Genomic DNA, 20,062 nt, shown 5'->3' on the forward strand with positions numbered 1-20,062 from the left:
AATTTGCATTTCTCTTTTACTGTTTGGAGCACTTTTTTCAAATGGCAATTGGTGGCTTGATTTCTTCTTCCGAAACTGTTCATACCCTTTGATCCCCATCATCTAACATAGTTCCTAACACATAACAGACACTTAATAAATTCCTGTTGATTGAATGCTCAACTGATGGATTGAACTCATCTAGAAGTTCAGGAAGATAGAACTCATTGTAGCACTGTGGTGTAGGAATGTAAAGGAACATTATGGTGCCACTCAAAACCACAAATGAAGAATTCAGAGAAATAATACCACTCCTAGTGGATAGAGAGCTGGTCCCTGAAGCAGACTCAACTCAAGTTCCACTTTAGACAAAAACTGGTTGTGAGATCCTGGACGAGGCACTCCCCCAGACAACTTTCTAAGCCTGTACTTTACAGAGAAGGTGCCAACCTAGTAAGGCAGGACCAGTATTAACCCCTTCTCTCATTCCGATTAGGCTACTTTTCCCTAAATAGTACTGAAATCATCCTCAAGACTTGGTTGGCTCAGGAGACTAAGGGTTCAGGCTATTGACATCATGCTTCCCTGGTGGAAAATGGCAACTCAGGCAAGGGTGATTCAGTTTGAACATCCTTCGCTTGCTATGGCTAAGTAAATCTCTTCTTGATAATTGTTGAATGATTTGCCAGTGCCTCATTTTGTTACAGTGTCAAACACTGGCTAACTTGTGTAGGGTTGGAACATAACGAGCTAACTGAAGATGATTTGAACTCAAGTCCTGCTGACTCGCCGGCCGGTGCTCTATCCACCGTGCCACCTAGCTGCCCCTTGGCAGAGGAATATGAACCAGTATTGACTGTTTCTGGTGGTACTTTTGATGATGGCTCCAGAGGTGGGGGTTGCTAACTTGGGAGGACCCACCCTTCCATCCCCCCACTCCTAGGAGATCAATAAGTAGACTAACTATGGCTAACCAGCAAAGCGAGACCAATGTGAGAATACTCTGTGTTATGAAGAATTATAGCTTGAAGATAATTGCTTTAGGCCCTCTAGCTAAGACTCCTGAGGACCAATAGATTGGTGCTGTGGATAGAAGTGTGGACCTGGAGTCAGGAAGATCTGAGTTCAAATGTGACCTCAGACACTTATTACTTGTGTGACCCTGAGCAAGTCATTTAATCTGTTTCCTCAGAATATCAAATGTACATTTGCCAAAAAGACTATTTTATGGAGAACTCACACAGGGTAAGCACTCACATGACGGTCAGAAAAAGCGATACAAGGACACTCTCAAGGTCTCTCTTAAGAACTTTGGAATTAATTGTGTGACATGGGAGACACTAGCATAGGACCACCCAGCATGGTGTGCCCTCATCAGAGAAGGTGCTGTGCTCTATGGGTAAAGTAGAATTGAAGTAGCTTAAAAGAAACTCGAGATGTGCAAATTTAGAGAATCTACTCCAAATGTTCACGTGGACCAGGGGTGGGAAAACTGCAGCCTCAAGACCACATGTGGCCCACTAGGTCCTCAAGTGTGGCCCTCTGACTGAATCCAAACTTCACAGAACAAATCCCCTCAATAAAAGGATTTGTTCTGTGAAACTTGGGCTCAGAAGGCCACATGTGGCCTAGAGGCTCCTGGTTCTCCACCCCTGAATGGACTATTTGTGCCCAACCTGTGGTAGAGCATTCCAAGCTCATATTGGTTTGATCAGCCAGTGGGACATACTGTAACTTGACCCTAGCTTAATAGTGTCATTTCTTTCAGCCCTCTTCGAGAATGAAGGACAACCACCATCTGTAAAATGGGAATATATAAGTTCCTAACTCCAAACTTGTGAGGATAAGATGAGATATTTGTGAAGTGCTTTGCAAACCTTAAAGACCTATATAAATCCTATTACATTATTATTGTCCTTGGGCCTTCTAGTCAAATAATTTAAGCTTCTTCCAAATTCTCCTAAAAGATCTCTGCAGAATTCAGTTTACCTTCAAAGCAGCCCGCAAGGATTGAAATTTTGGGATAAAGAGATTTTACCCTCACTAGAAAAGGATAAATTAAAAAAAAATGGTTTGGGGGCCCAGTTTTTTCCCCAACAAGAAGCTGCTACTGCCCTAGCCACACCCTCTGCATAACCTGTGTTACACCCCCTCCTTTCTGCCTTACCCTTTCCCCAACCCATATCTTCTTTGCTAGAAGATTCCACCTTCCCTGCACTCAATGATTAGCCCCTTCCAGTGGGGCTAACTAACCGTGGAGTAGTAAAACAATCATATGTACCTGAGAACTCACCTCTCCCTATAAAACATCTAGTTATGTGCAGCTTTGCTTCCCTGAGCTAATCTGATGTGTAAAGTGAACACATATCACAAGGTCCCACCCATCTAATGGCTAAGAGCTTAACATAAACCTCCTAAATCCTGGAAACAGCTTCTCAAAAGACTGTGGCCTTCTCCAGCCACTCTCTGGAAACGACCATACCTGTGGCTCTCTGAAGACATCCCCAGTTTTATCTCCTTCCAGTCCTCCTCCAACCCAATTCAGAGATGTTAGTTCTAGCTCCAATGTGTATGTGAGCTGTCTAATGGAGATGTGGCTCCTGTCCTAGTTTGGCAGATAAAGGTGGCACTTCCCTTGTTATCCCTCAGTCCCTGCCTTGGGTGCTTCTGATTAAACAACTTGGCCTTCAATTGACTGAGGAGCCCATTGCCCAGAGGCAACGTGCCAGGGTGGATGGAGAGCTGGCTTTGGGATCAGGAAAACCTGAGTCTGCTTCTGACACATGATGGCTACATGACCCTGGAAAGGGAGTTAACCTCTCAGTGATCTAGGCAGTTCTCTGGGACTATGGTTGAAGAATGGCTGGGGCCTACATTGGTAGCTAAACCCCTGGGAGCTCCCTGTGCCAGTGGAATCACAGCTCTGGTCCCTATGCCCTAATGCTTTTAGCACAGACTGGCTCCCTGACTTTTCTTTGAGTCCCAGCAGTAAATCCCAATAGGGTTTGAAGGTCTTGGCATCTGACATTCAGGTGAATGCTCTAGGAAATTCATTTGGATTACTTAGCCTATTGTGGGGTCCCAATTGGGGAAAAGTCGTAATACACAGTAAGAAGTGAAATGCCATTAACTGAAACTCTATGAAAGGTAGAAGCCCAGACATGGGGACCTGTTAAAAATCATAACATAGATACAAAATCATAACTTGGACACTGAGTCATAACTTACATATTGGGATTGATGAAAGTCATAATAAGAATACGGTTACCACTTTGTGATCTATACACAATCTTGTGTTTGGGCATTTACCCATCAACGCTGGCTTAACATCGAAGCTTGGAAATGAGCTCATTACTACGAGGAAACCCAAAATATCCATCAATCAGTAGTGATGCACTCTCTAGAGCTTCCTCCTCCCTTTGTCTGTTTTCCATATTTACCACCCAGATTTTGGGGGTTCTTTTGCAGGATCCACTGAACTGTCTGGCAGCCACCCCAGATGGCTCCTGTTTTGTAAGTAATTAGAATGATTGATTGAACTCCTATAATCAATCTAAAGCTCTTTGGCCTCTTCCTTTGGTATTAAGAACACCCCATGGTTATGGGAGAGGTACAGGGCTCCCCAGACAGAGGAATTCCAGACCTTACACCTATCTACCAAAATCTGATTCAGAGTAAGGTATTGATTGGCCAGGTGTCTCTGCCCTAAATACCTACTCAGTCCAGAGTCGTGTTTGAAGGTGCTGGGCAAGTATGGACTGGTCAAGCTCAGGGTCTCGGAAAAGAAAGGATTCAATAATTATTTGTTGAATTGAACTGTAGCCCAACTTGAGTGGGTTTCTGGGTTCTGCAGAAGTCTGGATGGATGTCAGAAGGAGCTGGGAAAACCACTCCCCTATCAGTCTGTCAGACTCCTGGACAGTCTTGGAAAGGTTAAGAAGCGAAAGGTACGGGGCAGCTAGATGGCGCAGTGAATACAGCTCTGGCCTTGGAGTCAGGAGGACCTGAGTTCAAATCCAGCCTTAGACACTTAACACTTGCTAGCTGTGTGACCCTGGGCAAGTCACTTAACCCCAATCGTCTTACCAAAAAGCAACAAAAAAAAAGAAAAAGCTAAAGATACATACAACCTGCAGTATGGTATAGTGCCTCACAACCCAGCAATATAACAATAATGATGCTAACAATAACATCATATATGTATATATACATATACAATCTCATTGTATGATTTTATTAGTACAGGAAGAAATAAGCATGTTTTAAGCACCTACTATGTGCCAGCCAATAGGTTAGGCACTTCACAAATATCATCTAATTTGATCCTTATAACAATTCTAGTAGATAGGTGATAATATTATACCCTTTAGAACTGAGGAAACTGAGGCAGAGGTTAAGTGACTTGCCCAGGGTCATGCAGTAGCTAACAACACTAATTAATTAATAATTAATTAATAAATAATAATAATAATAATGATAGCTAGCACCTATATAGCACCTAGTATTTGTTAGGCACTGTGCTAAGCACTTCCAAAATATCTCATCTGAACCTCACAACAACCCTTTGAAGTAGGTACTATTATAATTCTCATTTTATAGTTTTGGAAACTGAGGTAAACAGAAGTTAAGTGACTTCTCTGGGGGTCTAGCTAGTGTCTTCGGTTAGATGTGAACTCGTGTCTTACTGACTCTAGGCCCACCACTCTATCCACTGTGCCACCTAACTATCTCTATGGGGAACTCCTAGGTGAGGAAACTCCCTCTAACAATGAAATGTTATTGTTGTTTGGTTGTTTCAGGCATATCCCACTCTTCACGATCCCATTTGAGGTTTTCTTGGCAAAGATTCTGGAGTGATTTGCTATTTCTTTCTCCAGATGATTTTACAGATGAGGAACTGAGGCAAACAGGGTTCAGTGACTTGCCCAGGGTCACTTAGCTAGTAATTGTCTGAGAATGTATTTGAACTCATGAATTCCTGATTCCAAGCTCAGTGTTCTAGCCACTGTGCTACCTCATTGCCCTCAAAGGTTGACATCTTCTCTGCAAAGTAGAGTTGTCTAGAACATTGAAAGCTTAGGGGCTTTGCCCAGGGTCACACAGCCAGTATGTTTTAGAAGTGGGACTTCAATTCAGGTTATGGCTCCAAAGTCAGATCTCTATTTACTACAAAAACAGAAAAAGGAAACAGCTAGGTGGCATAGTGCATACAGCACTGGCCTTGGAGTCAGGAGGACCTGAGTTCAAATCTGACCTCAGACACTTACTACCTGTACCCTGGACAAGTCACTTAACCCCAACTGCTTCCCCCAAAGCCTCAAGACTGTCTCTCAGTCAATAAACATTTATTAAATGCCTGTGCTAAGATCTCATGACCTGCATGATCTCATTTGAGATGATTCTGAGAGTCTGCATAAAGATTGTGAAGCAGGCACCAAAGGAATCATTATATTTAAGTTATGGATAAGGAAACATACGCTCAGAAAACTTGTGAATTGTCCACAATCTCTGAGCTAACAAGTGTCAATGGCAGGAAGTATTTGTGGCTGCTGTCCAGCACTCTATGTATTATGATGCTGAGGGGATACAGGAATATATAGCGGATGATTTGTACACCACAAGCCTAACCCAAAAGCCTTGTTCTTTCATCAAAGACAGTAAAGTCTAGGAGATTGTGTGCCCACTGTTAAGACAGACAAGTTCAAGGACAATCACTAGGATAATGTAGTTGCACAAATACCCAAGTTAACAGTCTGGATAACTTTGGGGCAATGGTGTTATTTGCCAAAATTAGGCAAGGGCCAGTTAGGAGAAAATGAGTGTTCTTATTGACCCTTGGCAATGAAAAAGTGGCTTCCCTGGTTTCCTTCAAGACCTGATCGGATCCTCTCTTCCACTACAGGTCTTTCCTTAGAACTACTCAAGTCTTCCTTCTGGGAAGACCTCTCACACACTTCACCTTGCCCTCATGACTTACTGTGAAAATTGGAACCAGTCATTATAAGCACCCTCTGCTCCCCTGTTCTGCATCTCAAAACCCTTCGACATCACTCCCTACTCTCTTCTTTCCCTCAATCTGTGGTGAGGTGGCCTTTCCACTTGCCAAGGCCATGTGCCCTGCCCTGATCTCTCCAAAGTAATCAATATTTTCTTCTCTTCTCCTCTTATTCTCTTCTCTCCCTACCTCTTTGCCCTATTTAATTTTTCTTTATTTTTAAATTTGGGAGAGGCAAAACTGGGAGCAAAGAATAGGGATGTGATTTCTAAAGGGATTAAGATGGGGGAGAATTAAGAGTGAGAAGCAGGAGAAATGCCTTTGTTGGTAGTTTGCATTGCCTATTTTTTCATTGGTTTAAGCATTAATAAAAGCTGTGGTGCAGTGGATAGGGTGAGTGACCTTTATTTCAAATCAATCCTGCCTCAGACACTCAGGCAGAGTGATCATGGACAAGTCATTTAACCTTTTGGAACCTCGGTTTCCTCATCTGTAAAACAACCACAAAGTTGTTCTGAGCAAAGTGCTTTGCAAACTTCATAATATAAATAGGAGTTGTGGTTGAATGAATGAATGAATGACAGTACTTAATGAGCACTTAATGCGTGACACAATATAACGAGTGCAGAAGAGTCTGCACTGAAATCCTGTCTATGCTACATTGTGTGATCTTGGACGAGTTATTTAACCTCTTTTCCTTCATCTGTAGAATAAAACAAATTGAATAAATGATAACTAAGGTATCTTCCAGCTCTAAATCTGTGATTCTTTATATACATGGCAGAATAGGCATCCTGGAAATTACAAAAGATTTACTAGGTAGGTCTATCGATCATCTCTTAATTTCTAAGTCTGATGGTCTTTCTTCTATCAGTCCTTATCCTTCTGGACCTCTACTGAATTTGACACTGCTGATCACCCTCTCTTCTTGGATACTGTCTCCTCTCTATTTTATTTGTAATACCATTTTCTGCTGGTCTTCTTACCTGTCTGATTGCTCCTTCTTTGTCTCTTTTGTTGGTTCGTCAACTATATCACACTCTTTAACTGTAGATATTCCTTAAAGTTCTGTCCCGGGCCTTCCTTCCTTTATACTTTCTCTTTTAGAGATTTTTATCAGTTCACATGAATTTAATTATTATCTTGACACAGATGACTCATGTATCTCCAGCCCCAGGCTCTTCCCTGAGAACTAGTCCCACATCTCCAAATTCCCATTGAAAACTTTGAACTAGATGCCCCAGAGATACCACTCACTCAACATGTCCCAAACAGAACTAACTAAACTCTTTTCTCCCAAACTCACTTACCTGCCAAACTTTCCATTTTTTTGTTGAAGCATCCTTCTTCTTCCAGTCTCCCAGATTCCTTACCATTTCCATCTCTAGGACATCTCTCACAAGACCCTTTCTCTCAAATCACATATATATCACCTTAGGCACTCATCACCTCTTGCCTAGATTATTGCCACAGCTTCCAAATTATTCTCCCTGCCTCAAATATCTTATGCTATCCCATATCATCATTCACATAACTATCAAAATGCTTTTCCTGAAGTACAGATCCGAATATACTACTACTCTATAAATTCCAGCCGTTTCCTATTATTGCCTCTAGGATAAAATATAAATTCCCATTTGGCTTTTAAAGCCCTTCACAACCAGACCCTAATCTCTTTTTATCTTAATAGTTTCATTGTACATCCTATATTCTGGAAACCAGTCAAACTGGCCTTCTCTGTTCTTTGCACTGGGCACTTCATCTCCTTTCTCCATTCCTGTACATTTGCCTGCCCTCCTTCCTGGAACTCATTTCCTTCTCAACTCCACAGATTCATTCTTTTATGTCAAGACAATTCAAGTACCACCTTCTTTCTACAGGAAAGATCTTTTCAGGATCTCCCCAACTGCTAGTGCCCTCCTCCCTTGTAATTTAACTGCTTCATATCACTTGCATTCTCTTACATTTATTCTGCATATATTTATGTGATTAGTTTCTCCTAATAGAAAATAATCTTCAAAGCAGAGATTTTTTTTTTGGTCTCTCCTGGACCTGCCACAGTGCCTGATATATAGTAGATGCTTAATTAACACTTATTGACTGATTACATAGTAACTATGAGGGAGGGCGTATTAGTTTGGGTAACTGAGGAAGGTTGTGCTAACTGCACGAGTGGTGGACACAAGGACGAAGATACTGAATTCAGCTTGAGACATAATGAGTTTGAGATTAGAAGGGACATTAGGGTGGAGATGTAGCACAGAATCATAAAATTACAGGAGGACTCAGAAACTATCTATTCCAATTGCAACCTGAACAAGAAAATACCTTTCACATTCCTAATTGGTGGATGCCTGGTTTTGCTTAGAGTCCTCCTCTGAGAAGAAACCCTCTATCTCTAAACACAGCTCATTGCCACTTTTGGAGAGCTCTACTTGATAAGAAGTTTTAATCAAGTCGAAATTTTCCCCTCAAACTTTTATACGTCACTTACAGGTTGCCCTCCTGGGCTAAGCAGAATAAAACAATAGTTTTAAGTGAGCCATGAAGGACGCTAAGAGATCGACAAGGCAAAAGTGAGAAAAACATTACAGTAATGAGGGTCAGTCTGTGCAAAGGACATAGAAAAATATCATTTATTTTTATCATACTGGTGTTCTACCATGAGCAGCAAAGCTCTTTCCACAGTTGCCTCCCTTTATTCCCTTAAAGTGTATTGCGTTTATAGAAATTTTGTGGCTCAGTAGGTTAGTTCCCAGCTATTTTGTAATTTTTATAGCAACTCTGAATGGAATTTATTCTCAATATAATACTATTTATAACACTTTTGTATTTCTTTATAATACTATTGTATGGAATGTGATTTTTGTGGTTCATCCTGCAACCTTGTGGGACTCATCATCTCAATGCTTTTTTACTGATTCTCTAGGGTTTCTTAAGTGCACTGCCACATCATTGACAAACAGGAATAGTTTCATTTCCTCTTCTATATTTCTGCCTTTAATTTTCTTGGTCTGTCTTAATTCTATAGCTAGTGTTTTTAGAACTGTTGTCAAACAATTGTGGAGACATGGGGAGCTTCTTACTTGACCTGTATTTGTACCACAGTCCTTGGTTTTAAATATGTCTTTTTGTCTTTCTCCTCCCCCCCCACCCCCGAGGTAATCGGGCTTAAGTGACTTGCCCAGGATCATACAGCTAGTAAGCGTCAAGTGTCTGAGGCCGGATTTGAACTCAGGTCTTCCTGACTCCAAGGCCAGAGCTCTATCTACTGCACTACCTAGCTGCCCTTAAATGTTTTTCATATTACAGGGCCATTTTTTTTTCCTCCCTCTGATTTCTCCATCTAGTGAATAGAAACTAGAATATCATGTAGGGGAATGACATGTAAGGCAGTTTATTTAGAATTAATATGAACGAGGCATAACAGACCTGGAAATAAAAACTGGATTCAGATTTTAAGGCTTTAAGTGCCAAAGGGATGAGTATATTTTATTCTCATTGGCAAAATAAAAGTCGAGCAGTCACGTATCCTCTCTCATCAGTTATCATACAAAGTGGTGGGTCAATCCTTTGACCTTAAATTTGTCTTAATGTCTTATCCTTTTGTAGCTATTTTTTATGTAAAAGCTAAATCATATCAGTTCCCTGAAGATTTTCACATTAACCCCCATTTAAACAGAACAGTTTAAAACCATGTAGGCATTCATGTGTAGGCACAGACTGACCCTCATTACTGTAATGTTTTTCTCACTTTTGCCTTGTCGATCTCTTAGCGTCCTTCATGGCTCACTTAAAACTATTGTTTTATTCTGCTTAGCCCAGGAGGGCAACCTGTAAGTGACATATAAGAGTTTGAGGGGAAAATTTCGACTTGATTAGGTCAATTCTTTGATCCACTTTTCCCCAATATATCTAGGTTCATCCAGCCTTTTGTCATCCATAGCTTTCCTCAACCTCTGCTCATTCTAAGTTTTGGTGCTCGAGACACTATTGTCAAAGCTATGCCATGCTTGTATTCATCCTTTACAGATTTTAAAAATACAAGTTGGTTGTTGAGTTGCTCATGCACTTATCAACGTTCGTCTTTTCAGACAAGTTCCCTTTTTCTTGGAATTCCATTTGTATCTTTCGAATTTTGTTAAAGAGCTTCACATGCCTTCTGAACCAGTTTCTCCTGTAGAGTTTTAGTATATAGGCTACTCCTTAGCCTTACTGTGAACCCTAATGTGCATGTCAGGATATTCCTTTTCTTCTCTACCACAATTCCAAGATGCTCTCCCATGGTTTCCACCATTTCCATGTCATCAATCAACTGCTACTTGTTGGTGAGAATTAGATCCGGAATATAATTTTTGGATGAAATCATTAAGGGGGCTGAGGCAGAGTGGTAGAGGGAGATTTAGCAGATGTCTGGATAACTTATGTCCATCACTGTTACATCTCTGTCAGGGCTATGGTATTTCCCAAGCCTATTTCCTCTTTCCAGGTTATCTTAACAATAATAGCTAATATTTATATAAGACTCTAAGGGTTACAGAGCACTTTATCTATGGTTCTTCCATTTGATCCTCACAAATACTTTCTAGAAGGTAGCTATGATTCCCATTTTACAGGTTGGGAAACTGAGAATATAAGTGACTTGCAAAACCCAGGGTCATAAAGCTAGTGTCCAAAGCAGGATTCAAACCCGTGTATTCCCAACTCAAGCTGGACAGAGTCCAGTACTTGGTATCAGCACACCATCCTGGCAACATTCAAGCAGGCAGTTAGCATTGTGGGACTCAGGCACAGGAGAGAAATTTAGGGATAGCTATAAAGATTTGGAAGTCATTTTCTCGGTAACAGAAGCTAGGATGGTGGTGATCACCAAAAGAAACAAAGAACTGAAGTAAAGGAATTACTCAGAATAAAATGAGTGGAGCTAATATGTAGAAGTGGTTAAAGGTTCAGAATGCCTACATGTTTTTAAACTGTTCTGTTTAAATGGGGGTTAATGTGAAAATTTTCAGGGAACTGATATGATTTAGCTTTTACATAAAAAATAGCTACAAAAGGATAAGACATTAAGACAAAAAAAACAGATCATGTTGGAAAAACATTTCCTGCTTCAAAGAAACTATTGAGGAAGTTGTTAAATACGGATACATACTACAGAAGTATTAGGTGCTTCTATAAACTTCTAATTTCTAGTGAAAACAGAGTCCTATAGTACAGAGAGAGCCAGCTGGTTATACTAAGAGGGCACATTAGTGTTTTCATAATTCAAAGCTGTAAGTAGTTAAGAACATCTGATGTGAAAGTTGCTTGAAAGGCCCAAAGCACAGAAGCAAGAGAAGTGTAGTCATGCAAACTACTTCCTTCTTAGCCCTTAAATATAAAGCCAGGATTCCACATAGTGATTTAAGAGTTGAAGTTTAATGGGAAAAGATGTGATCTACATTTGTGGAGCAACCGTAATATTTTTGTTAGTGAGTACTCGAGAGAAACTGAATCAAACAAAAAAAGGAACCAAATTATACCTTAGGTACCAAATTTTACTTTAAAAATTTTAATCTTAAATTCTGTATTAACAAGGCAATAAGGATTTATTAAGAATTTACATATGCCAGGCCTTGTAGAAGGTGCTAGGGGATATAGGGATATAAAGACAAAAAATGAGAAATACTCTGTGTCCATTCCTTTTAAAAAGTGTATTTTATTCATAAAAATCCACATTAGGTATGGATGCAAATGTTGCTTGCTCCAACTCAATTATTGATATCTAAATGGGGAAAGTCTATACATTTGGACTAAAGCCACAGCAAGGGCTATCATTCACTTGCTACCTAGATTATGGTCTCTAAAACGCAACAAACTATGGTTAAGAGCTTGCAAACTCAAACTTAAGAAGAGATGACAAATGTCAAAGGGAGTAGATAATTTAGTCTATGACCCCCAAAAGAAAAATTGCAAACTTTTTTTTTTTAAATGAAAGAAGCATCTAGAATATGTGACAACAGAGATCCTGGCAGCCAGTGTTACACAGAGCTGAATACTGTAATATTATAGCTTTTGAGGGTCTAAAGGGTACACAAAAACAGTGGGAAAATACAATATCTGTAGTTTGGCATCTGTCAAAACCATGCATGTGTTTAAAAAGGACGTAATCTGACAAGAAAGTTTCCAGGGAAGAAGGAAGGATTTGTCAATGGGGAGGATAAAAATGGCAAAGCACAGAGGATGGGAGACAGGGATCCATGTTCAGTATGACTGAATGTATCTTCAATGAATAGATCTTCTTCAAATGAATACAACTTGTTCAATAACAAATGTCACTTAACATAAATGTGTCACAGTACTGATAAGTGTGCCTATCCATAACTATGTAAAAGCACTTGTCTTGCTAAATGGATTTTAATAAAATTCAGCATCACACATGCACACACTATCATGGAAGGGAGGGGGAGGGGCACAACAGTGAACTAGAGAACAGAGTTTGGGAGTCACTTCATTTACTGAGCACCTATGGAAGTTTTGGGCATATGTAAACATGTGAACACTGACAGCAAAACATTAGCACTGACAATATTCACATTTAGATACAATGATCCTTGAACACACATGAGATATTCTCTCTCCCAACCACCATCCTTGTTCCAAGTTTCCCTGACCACTAAAAAGTTTCTTATATTACCTATCCTGGAACACCGTATCATAATACTCTAAATTATAAAAAAAAAAAAAAAGTATCATTTACTTGACATTTTAAGGGTTTTGATAAAGCACCCCACAAAAGTGAATATTCCAGACAACAAAAATTTACCACTTGTAAGTGCCACAACTTTTTATTTTAACCATTTGGAAGACTTCTCAAATGTATTACTAATTTTCCTAACTTTCTTAATATAGTAAGCATAACCTAATCTTTTTTTGTAAGGAATTATCATCTCCATAAGCAATTAATTATCATGCTATTCTGCAATATTGCAATATCCTCAGGATTTACTGAAGTAAATGTAAGTTGCCTGTACAATTAAATGACCCCATACTGCTAGGCTCATGCTTGCCTATAGCTGCAGGCTGGAAAACCAAGCCAGCAAACTGATTCTAATGTATCTCAAATAAAGAGTAAATGGACCCTGAACAACAAACTGGAAACCATCCTGAACTATGAGTAATATGCATGAACTTTGGTATATTCATTTTAGTTGCTCAATAGCTATATTGCTTACTTCATAATTTCTTTCCCCTTACTTGGCTCAATCTGCTTTCACACTTCTTTTCTTAGAAGACTATCACTGGCGGTAGCAAGAGCCCCTGAACCTGGAGTTACAAGAGAGGAGTTTTAATCCAACCTGTAACCTTGGACAACTCATTATTTCATTGACCTTCAGTTTCATTAACCATAAAATGGCAATAATATTTACACTAATTCCCTTGGCCTGGTTGTTGTGAAGAAAAACCTTCCTAAATTTATGAACACTAAAATTACCTGACAGATGAACCAAAAACTCAAAGTCATAAATTAATGTAACAAAAACTTGTGAGAGCAATTTCAAGTTTTCTGTCCCACCCTGCATACCCCGTGCCCAAACTACCCTCCAGTGAATATGGGGGATTCAGAAAAATCCAACTGAATGTTGTACACTTTGAGGTGGACCAAGAGAACTTCATTCTTCCTGTGCTCCTTAAGATCAAGCTGAATGCATGCAGAACTGTCAGTTTGTTTTCAATATCTGTGAAAACAGCTAGAGGAAGAAGTACTCTTTTCTCCCAAAAAATTTATTTATCTCCTATGTCTGGCTTTGGTAACACTAAGAATATAGAGCAACACAAAAAATACTCAGATAACATAACAACATTAATAAATTACCAGTCATTACTCTGGTGAAAAGATTTTAAAATAGTGGAGGAGAAAAAGATAACTGCCCAGGGTCACACACTTGGGAAACATTTGTCAGAAGTCTAGGGAGAAAAAAGTGTTTTAAATATTTTCAAATTCATTGAATTAAAATAAAATTTAAAGTAGACAATGTCCTCTGAAGTTCAGAATTTTATCATTTATAATTCATAACAGTTAATAATTACATTTTATTTGAATTTTCAGTCACCTGGCTAGTCATATAAATAAAGATAGATAAGACATTGTTCTTTTGGGAAGCTGGTTGTCGTGGTATCTGTCATTCCTTATGCTAGAAAATCAGAATCAGAGACAAGAGTCAAAATCAATTGGCAGTGTGTCTGAGAAATGCTGAAACACAATGGGAGCTGCTTTGCATTTTTTTTTTATTTAATCAAAGTTAAGACCGGTGGATAAACATAAATACAGCACAATTACTTCAGATCATTCTTCATATTTGTGTACATACAGACTGATGAACTTAATCCCAGTGAAACCTGCAGTCAGCAATGAAGTGCATACAGCCTTTCCTCCCCTCACTCAAAAAGAATTTTTAAAAACCACACAAACTTATAATCTCATTGGCACACACTCTCTCATTACAAATGATTCATACATAAATAGGTCGTGGGTGCAAAGAAGCTAATATGCTAACATATGTATAACCTTTGTTAATGAAAAACAGAAGCAGCCATAATGATTAAAATACATTCAGTTACTGATAACTAGTTGTGCCATAAGGGGCATTATCCAAAGAGAAATCGTGCTGCAGAGAAAAACTATAGATACACACACAATGAGAAAATAAACTGCTGCAAGGTTAACGCATGCATGTTTAATACTGGAAAAGCACAGCCCTCCAATATTTCTCCATGTTTGTTATAAAAGCCCTCTGCACTCAACTAAAATTAAAATGATCTTAAAAGGATAATACTTGTAAAGTTTACTTAAGTCTTTTCAGCCACAGAAACTGCAATGGAAATAAATGTTCAGAGTCATTTTCAAAACAAAAACAAAAATCTATTCTTCTGATGACATGCATGATTAAAAGGTCTATGCAAGATACATTGCTCTACATTCCCAATGACTAGGAAAAAAAAGCTCAAGTCAATTTAGTTTGCAGATGGTCAAAAGGATTTTTGTATTCCAGCAGGAGATCAAATCTTCTGGATCTTTTCCCCAACAACTACTGGATTTTCTTTTCTGATTTTCTCAGCAGCATCAGCTTTGTAATTGTAAGAGCAATTGTGCACATCTGAATAACGGTGCACACCACAGTAAACATTTCCACACCGGCATTCAAACCCTGAAAACAGAAACAGCCTATTAGAGGCACAGGATCTTAGCTAAAAGAACTAAAACATCATGGCTGCTGATGGCTGAACGAAAGGACTTAACCATAAGAACAGGTCATATCAACAATTCAACCATTTTGAAACATGAGTAAATCTCAAGCCAAATCCCACGTTCAGGGCAAGCAGTATGATCCCAATTGCTAAACTAATCAAAATAATGGGAAGCATGACTCAGTGAGTCAAATGATATTCTGAAAACTACATTCTGAGAGCTCCACTTCTGGTTCTGATTGGTATGATTCTCCATGTCTAAATGGCATCACCTATCTTGTGTGATTGATCCCATAGGATTGCTGAAAGAATGAAATGATAATGTAAAATACCTCTCAAATTCAATGTCAGATGAATACTAAAACAAATATGTGGAAAATTATTATCTTTGATATTGAAAGAAAACTAAAAAGTGAGATCCTCATGTTTTAGGATATCATGGGACTTAAAGCTAGAAGGAATTTCATATATTAGTCATATCCTCTCATTTTTACAGATGAAGAAACTGAGGTCCAGAGAGTGATTTGCCCAAGATCACACTGGAAGTTAGTAGCAGAGCCAGAATTCAAAACTAAGTCCCTTCCAAATCCAGTGCTCTTTCTACTACATCACACTATTATATCCTAAGCTTAAATTTCCGCCCCTAAAAAAAACAAACCTTTATAAAAACTGTAACAGACAACCTGTGACTGATGTTGCATTTCATCTCTTCTTGCTTCCCTCTACCAACCTTCAGCAGAGGTGCTAATTATTAGTGAAAGAAATGGCCAAAAGATTAGCAGCTGCAAGAAAGAGGGGGGCAGGGGGTGAGGGAACACAAGGAACTGTGGATAATCCACAAATAAATATGGTCTTTACAACTATGCCTGATTTCTCCCAGTGGCTATGAGCTAGCAATTTCACCACCTATTCTTATGCTGTCAAAGATTCTAGAAGATGAACCACAGCAATCAAATGGAAAATACAATGTAAAAAGCTCACCTCAGGAATTAGCCTTCCTTTGTATGTCTAAGTGATTAATTTGAGAGCAATGTCTTTTAAAAGTGAGATTAATCATAATAGCCAAAATTGCATATATTTAATAGTAAGCATTTATATAAATAGATCTATACATGCATTTCACTTTGGTTTTCTTTAAAGAAAAATATTTCCAATTCAAAAAATAATTCTTTATAGACTATTAAAATGGAAAAGGCTTTCAAGGGAGCATATGGGGTAATCTTCATTACCAGTTCTATGAATGTCATTAAATACAGGTTCAGATATCATGATCACTCCAAGAAATTGCTCCCTCTTATGGCAATACTCCAAGGCACAAAAACAATGCGAACCAAAGTCACTCATAGGAAACCACACTTAGACACCTGTTAGGTAAGTATCCAGTTTAATCTTAGATAATGCATGTCCTTCTTTTTCTTACCAGTCAGTCCCACTTTCTTCCTGCACATGAAACAGCGATTCTTTTTTTGTTTTGGTTTGTCAAGTGACTTGTTTTGCTCTTCAGAAGGCTGCTGTGCAGTGTCCGATACTGAAGCTAACAAAAACAGGAATGTGATGATGAAATGATCATTTAACAAAATCTTGGTGTCACACAATCAATGAATATTAAAGCTAGAAAATGACATTAGATATTATATACATCCAAACAGGTAAGGAAACCGAGGCCTAATAAGAAGGGATCTGAAGCAACTTGCTTAAGTTGGAAGAGCTCATAGTTCAGATCAACCAGCCAGATCAACTAACTCCAAGTTCCATGCCTCAATATACCATACCATGCTCTCATTACTAGATTTAACTTAAAAACAGTAACAAAACCAAAAAATTACATGCAAATAAAAGGGATTCTCTGAGCCCAGTCATCCAAGAGATTTTAAAAATTAAAATCTCAATGACAAGTTTCAAAAATGACAGGCTGACCTAGGGCAAGAATTCATGCCACATAATTTAAGAACTAGGAAAGAGAAATAGGTCTGAAGACAAAGTTCCAAAATGAATAGAAATGGTTCCAGGAGGAAGCACTTTAAAAAAAAAAAAGTTAAGATTAGAATTGCAACAACCACTAAAATTGTGTGCCGCCCAGCCCCTAGCCCCAGCTTCAATGGCTTTCTACCACTTACAGGACAAAGGTTATATCTGCAACCTGATCAAAAGATTACATCTGCCACCTGATCTACTGAACACCTAACTCAAAGCCTTTGCTCCTGTTGAACTCATTTATATGTTGCTTCCCCAAAATGACATTTATTCCGATTATCACAGATTAATTCAATGTATTGTCATGTCTAGAATGTTTATTCTATTTTGTAGAATATTCTATGCTGTTTATTGTCATGTCTGTTCTTCATCCCTATCTTTGTTTAATTAAACCCTACTCTTTCTTCAAAGTTAGCCTCAAGGTTAAAGAGTTTTTATCTCTTCCATAAAGACTCCTACTTATTGCCCTAACCTTTCAGCAATGTCCCCTAACTGTAACTCCTATATCACCAATCATCTGCACTTAATAAATAGCTGAGGTATCTGGCTTGGCTTCCTAATTAGTGTAAGCTCTGTGAGGGCAGGTATCTCTCACTTACAACAAGCAAAGTATGCTACGCATAGATGCTCAATAAATATTAGCTTTTAGCGGTGGTGGTGGTGGTGATGATCACTTATTTTTAAAAGTTTTCTGGGTTAATTTAACAGTTTTTTTTTTCACTTAAACCAAATATGACTGAGGTCAAAGTAATTTTAACTTGCTAAAAATATATGATACTGAAGACTTCAAATAGTGTACTTATTCTACTAACTTGATTTTCTGTATAAAGACTTGAAGACAGTTTTACAGAATATGAAAAATATATCCCCTTTGGAAAATTGAGATTTAGTTACACTTATTTAAGAGGAAGGAAAAGAGACCCCACTATAAGTAAAAACTTTGTGTGTGGAAGTGATCAAACAATACTAGGCTGTGACCATCGAGAAAATTCAATCTCATTTTCCTTGACAGTCAGAAATCAGGTCTAACCTGTATGTTCTCTTTACATTAATAAAAATATGACGAACAACCTGAAACAGCTAGTACTATATTTGGGGGCTACAAGACTACTTCATGACTGACTTCAAGACCGCAAATTATAAAACATCAAAACTGGTTTAGCCAGGGTAGATGCACATTTCTTAAAAGTATTTACGTGAAGAAAAAGAAAAAAAGGAATTAATCTGTAATAAAATGGATCATCATCACACCTAAAAACTTCAGTAATAAGCTTTTACTGCATTAAGTCCTTTTAAAATGAGCATAATAGATTGTAGTTTGTATATGAAAAAGAATGAATCTGGGGTTCTAAAGGCCAACAGATCTGTCATGACTGCATGTAATGAGAAAGCTAAGTCCTAGGCCAGTAGACAACATGATATCTACTTTATTATCTCTGACTGACAACGACTATTTCTAGGTGAAAGTATAAAAGAGAAAGCTAATACAAATAAGTAAAATAAATTTCCTAAATAAGCTGTTTGCCTTAATTTGGGGGCAAATAACCTGATTTAAAGAGCCTACAAGCTCAACAGATATCCCATGCAAAACCTTTTACTGAACTTGGGATCAAAAATGAGACCTAATTATACTATTAACTTTGGTGACAAACAGAGGTCTCAAATCAGGTTTACAAAGTCACCTATCTGTCAATGGCAAGCCTACATAGGTGTTAGTTAACCTGGCTTATTATACTCCTTAAGCCCACTTTATTTATTTTGGTGGAGAGGGGAGAGTAGGAGAGCAAAGAGATCTGAAAGGCTGTGATGGGGAAAACAGGGTTTTCATGTTCAGAAGCTTCCATTATTTGGGGGAGTTAAATTTAGGCTCTGTTAACCACTAGCCATTATAACTGTTTAAAAAGCACCAGACAGGTAAAATTAAATTAACTATCCACATGGAGGATCACCCTCAAGAGGAACAAAGCCCTCTGCTCTGGGTCCTGTAAAAAAAAGAAGTGCATGAATAAAAATAAAGTACACAAATTATTAGCACTTGTAAAGACAATTCTTTAATATTTAATGGTGTACTCAGATAAGCAAAATTACTGAGTGGAATAGATATCACTTGTACCCAAACTACAGACACATCATTATCTTAATATTTTAGGAGAGCAGACAATGGTGAATATAACAATGTACACTTATATATCATAATTTATAGTTTCTTCACAACTCTTTAAGATAGGTAATAAAGGATGCAAAGCATGACAGGTATATATTGTATCTATATTAATGTATGGTTTTCCTGGACAAAGTAAATCTTAATAAAAATGAAACAAATCACAATGTATGCTTCAAAAGTAATACCATCTCATTTCAAAAATGTAAATGAATCTTTATGGATTTTCTACTATTTGTTATCTAAAGAACTGCCAGTGGATTACCCTTATTAAAGCAACATTTTGACCACCTAATTCCTCTTCTCTTTCAAACAGCTATCTTGGGGAGGAGGTGGGGCAGGGGGATGGTGAGTGTGAGGAGGAAGAAAGAAGTCATTTTTTCTTTTAAGCTTAACATCCCACATCCGCAGTACCTTCAACTCATCTGTATATGTTCCCTCCCTATCCTCTTCTTCTAGATGAAAAACAGCTTGACTTTCCTAAAATATGGCTCTTGAATTGACCAGGGGTGATATGTACAGAGGCTACTGCCCCCATTTTGGATACTATGCCTCTCAATGCTGCCTAAGATCACATTAGCTTATATGACAGATACATCATACTGTTAGCTTGTGTTCATTAAAATCCCTACAGCTAGCATTCAGTCCACGTCACATTATCTTATCCAAAAGAGTGACAGCTTTGTCCAAAAGCTTGCTAAAATCAAGATATATCAAGTCTACAA

At 38.3% G+C, this 20,062-nt stretch overlaps 1 protein-coding gene across 1 annotated transcript in view; it reads right to left on the reverse strand.

The window, feature by feature from the left end:
* Positions 1-14,225: 14,225 nt before the first annotated feature.
* ZFAND6 (zinc finger AN1-type containing 6) overlaps positions 14,226-20,062 on the reverse strand; it is a 41,357-nt gene continuing 35,520 nt past the window's right edge. The window contains exons 6-7 of the mRNA XM_027851468.1: positions 16,623-16,736; positions 14,226-15,162 (exon numbers count right to left, since the gene is read on the reverse strand). Of these exons, the coding sequence (XP_027707269.1) occupies positions 15,014-15,162; positions 16,623-16,736 (263 nt within the window). The 3' untranslated portion in view covers positions 14,226-15,013. The remainder of the gene's footprint in view (positions 15,163-16,622; positions 16,737-20,062) is intronic.

This window comes from Vombatus ursinus, unplaced genomic scaffold, assembly GCF_900497805.2.
Source record: "Vombatus ursinus unplaced genomic scaffold, bare-nosed wombat genome assembly UNPS02009205.1, whole genome shotgun sequence".
Taxonomy (NCBI): domain Eukaryota; kingdom Metazoa; phylum Chordata; class Mammalia; order Diprotodontia; family Vombatidae; genus Vombatus; species Vombatus ursinus.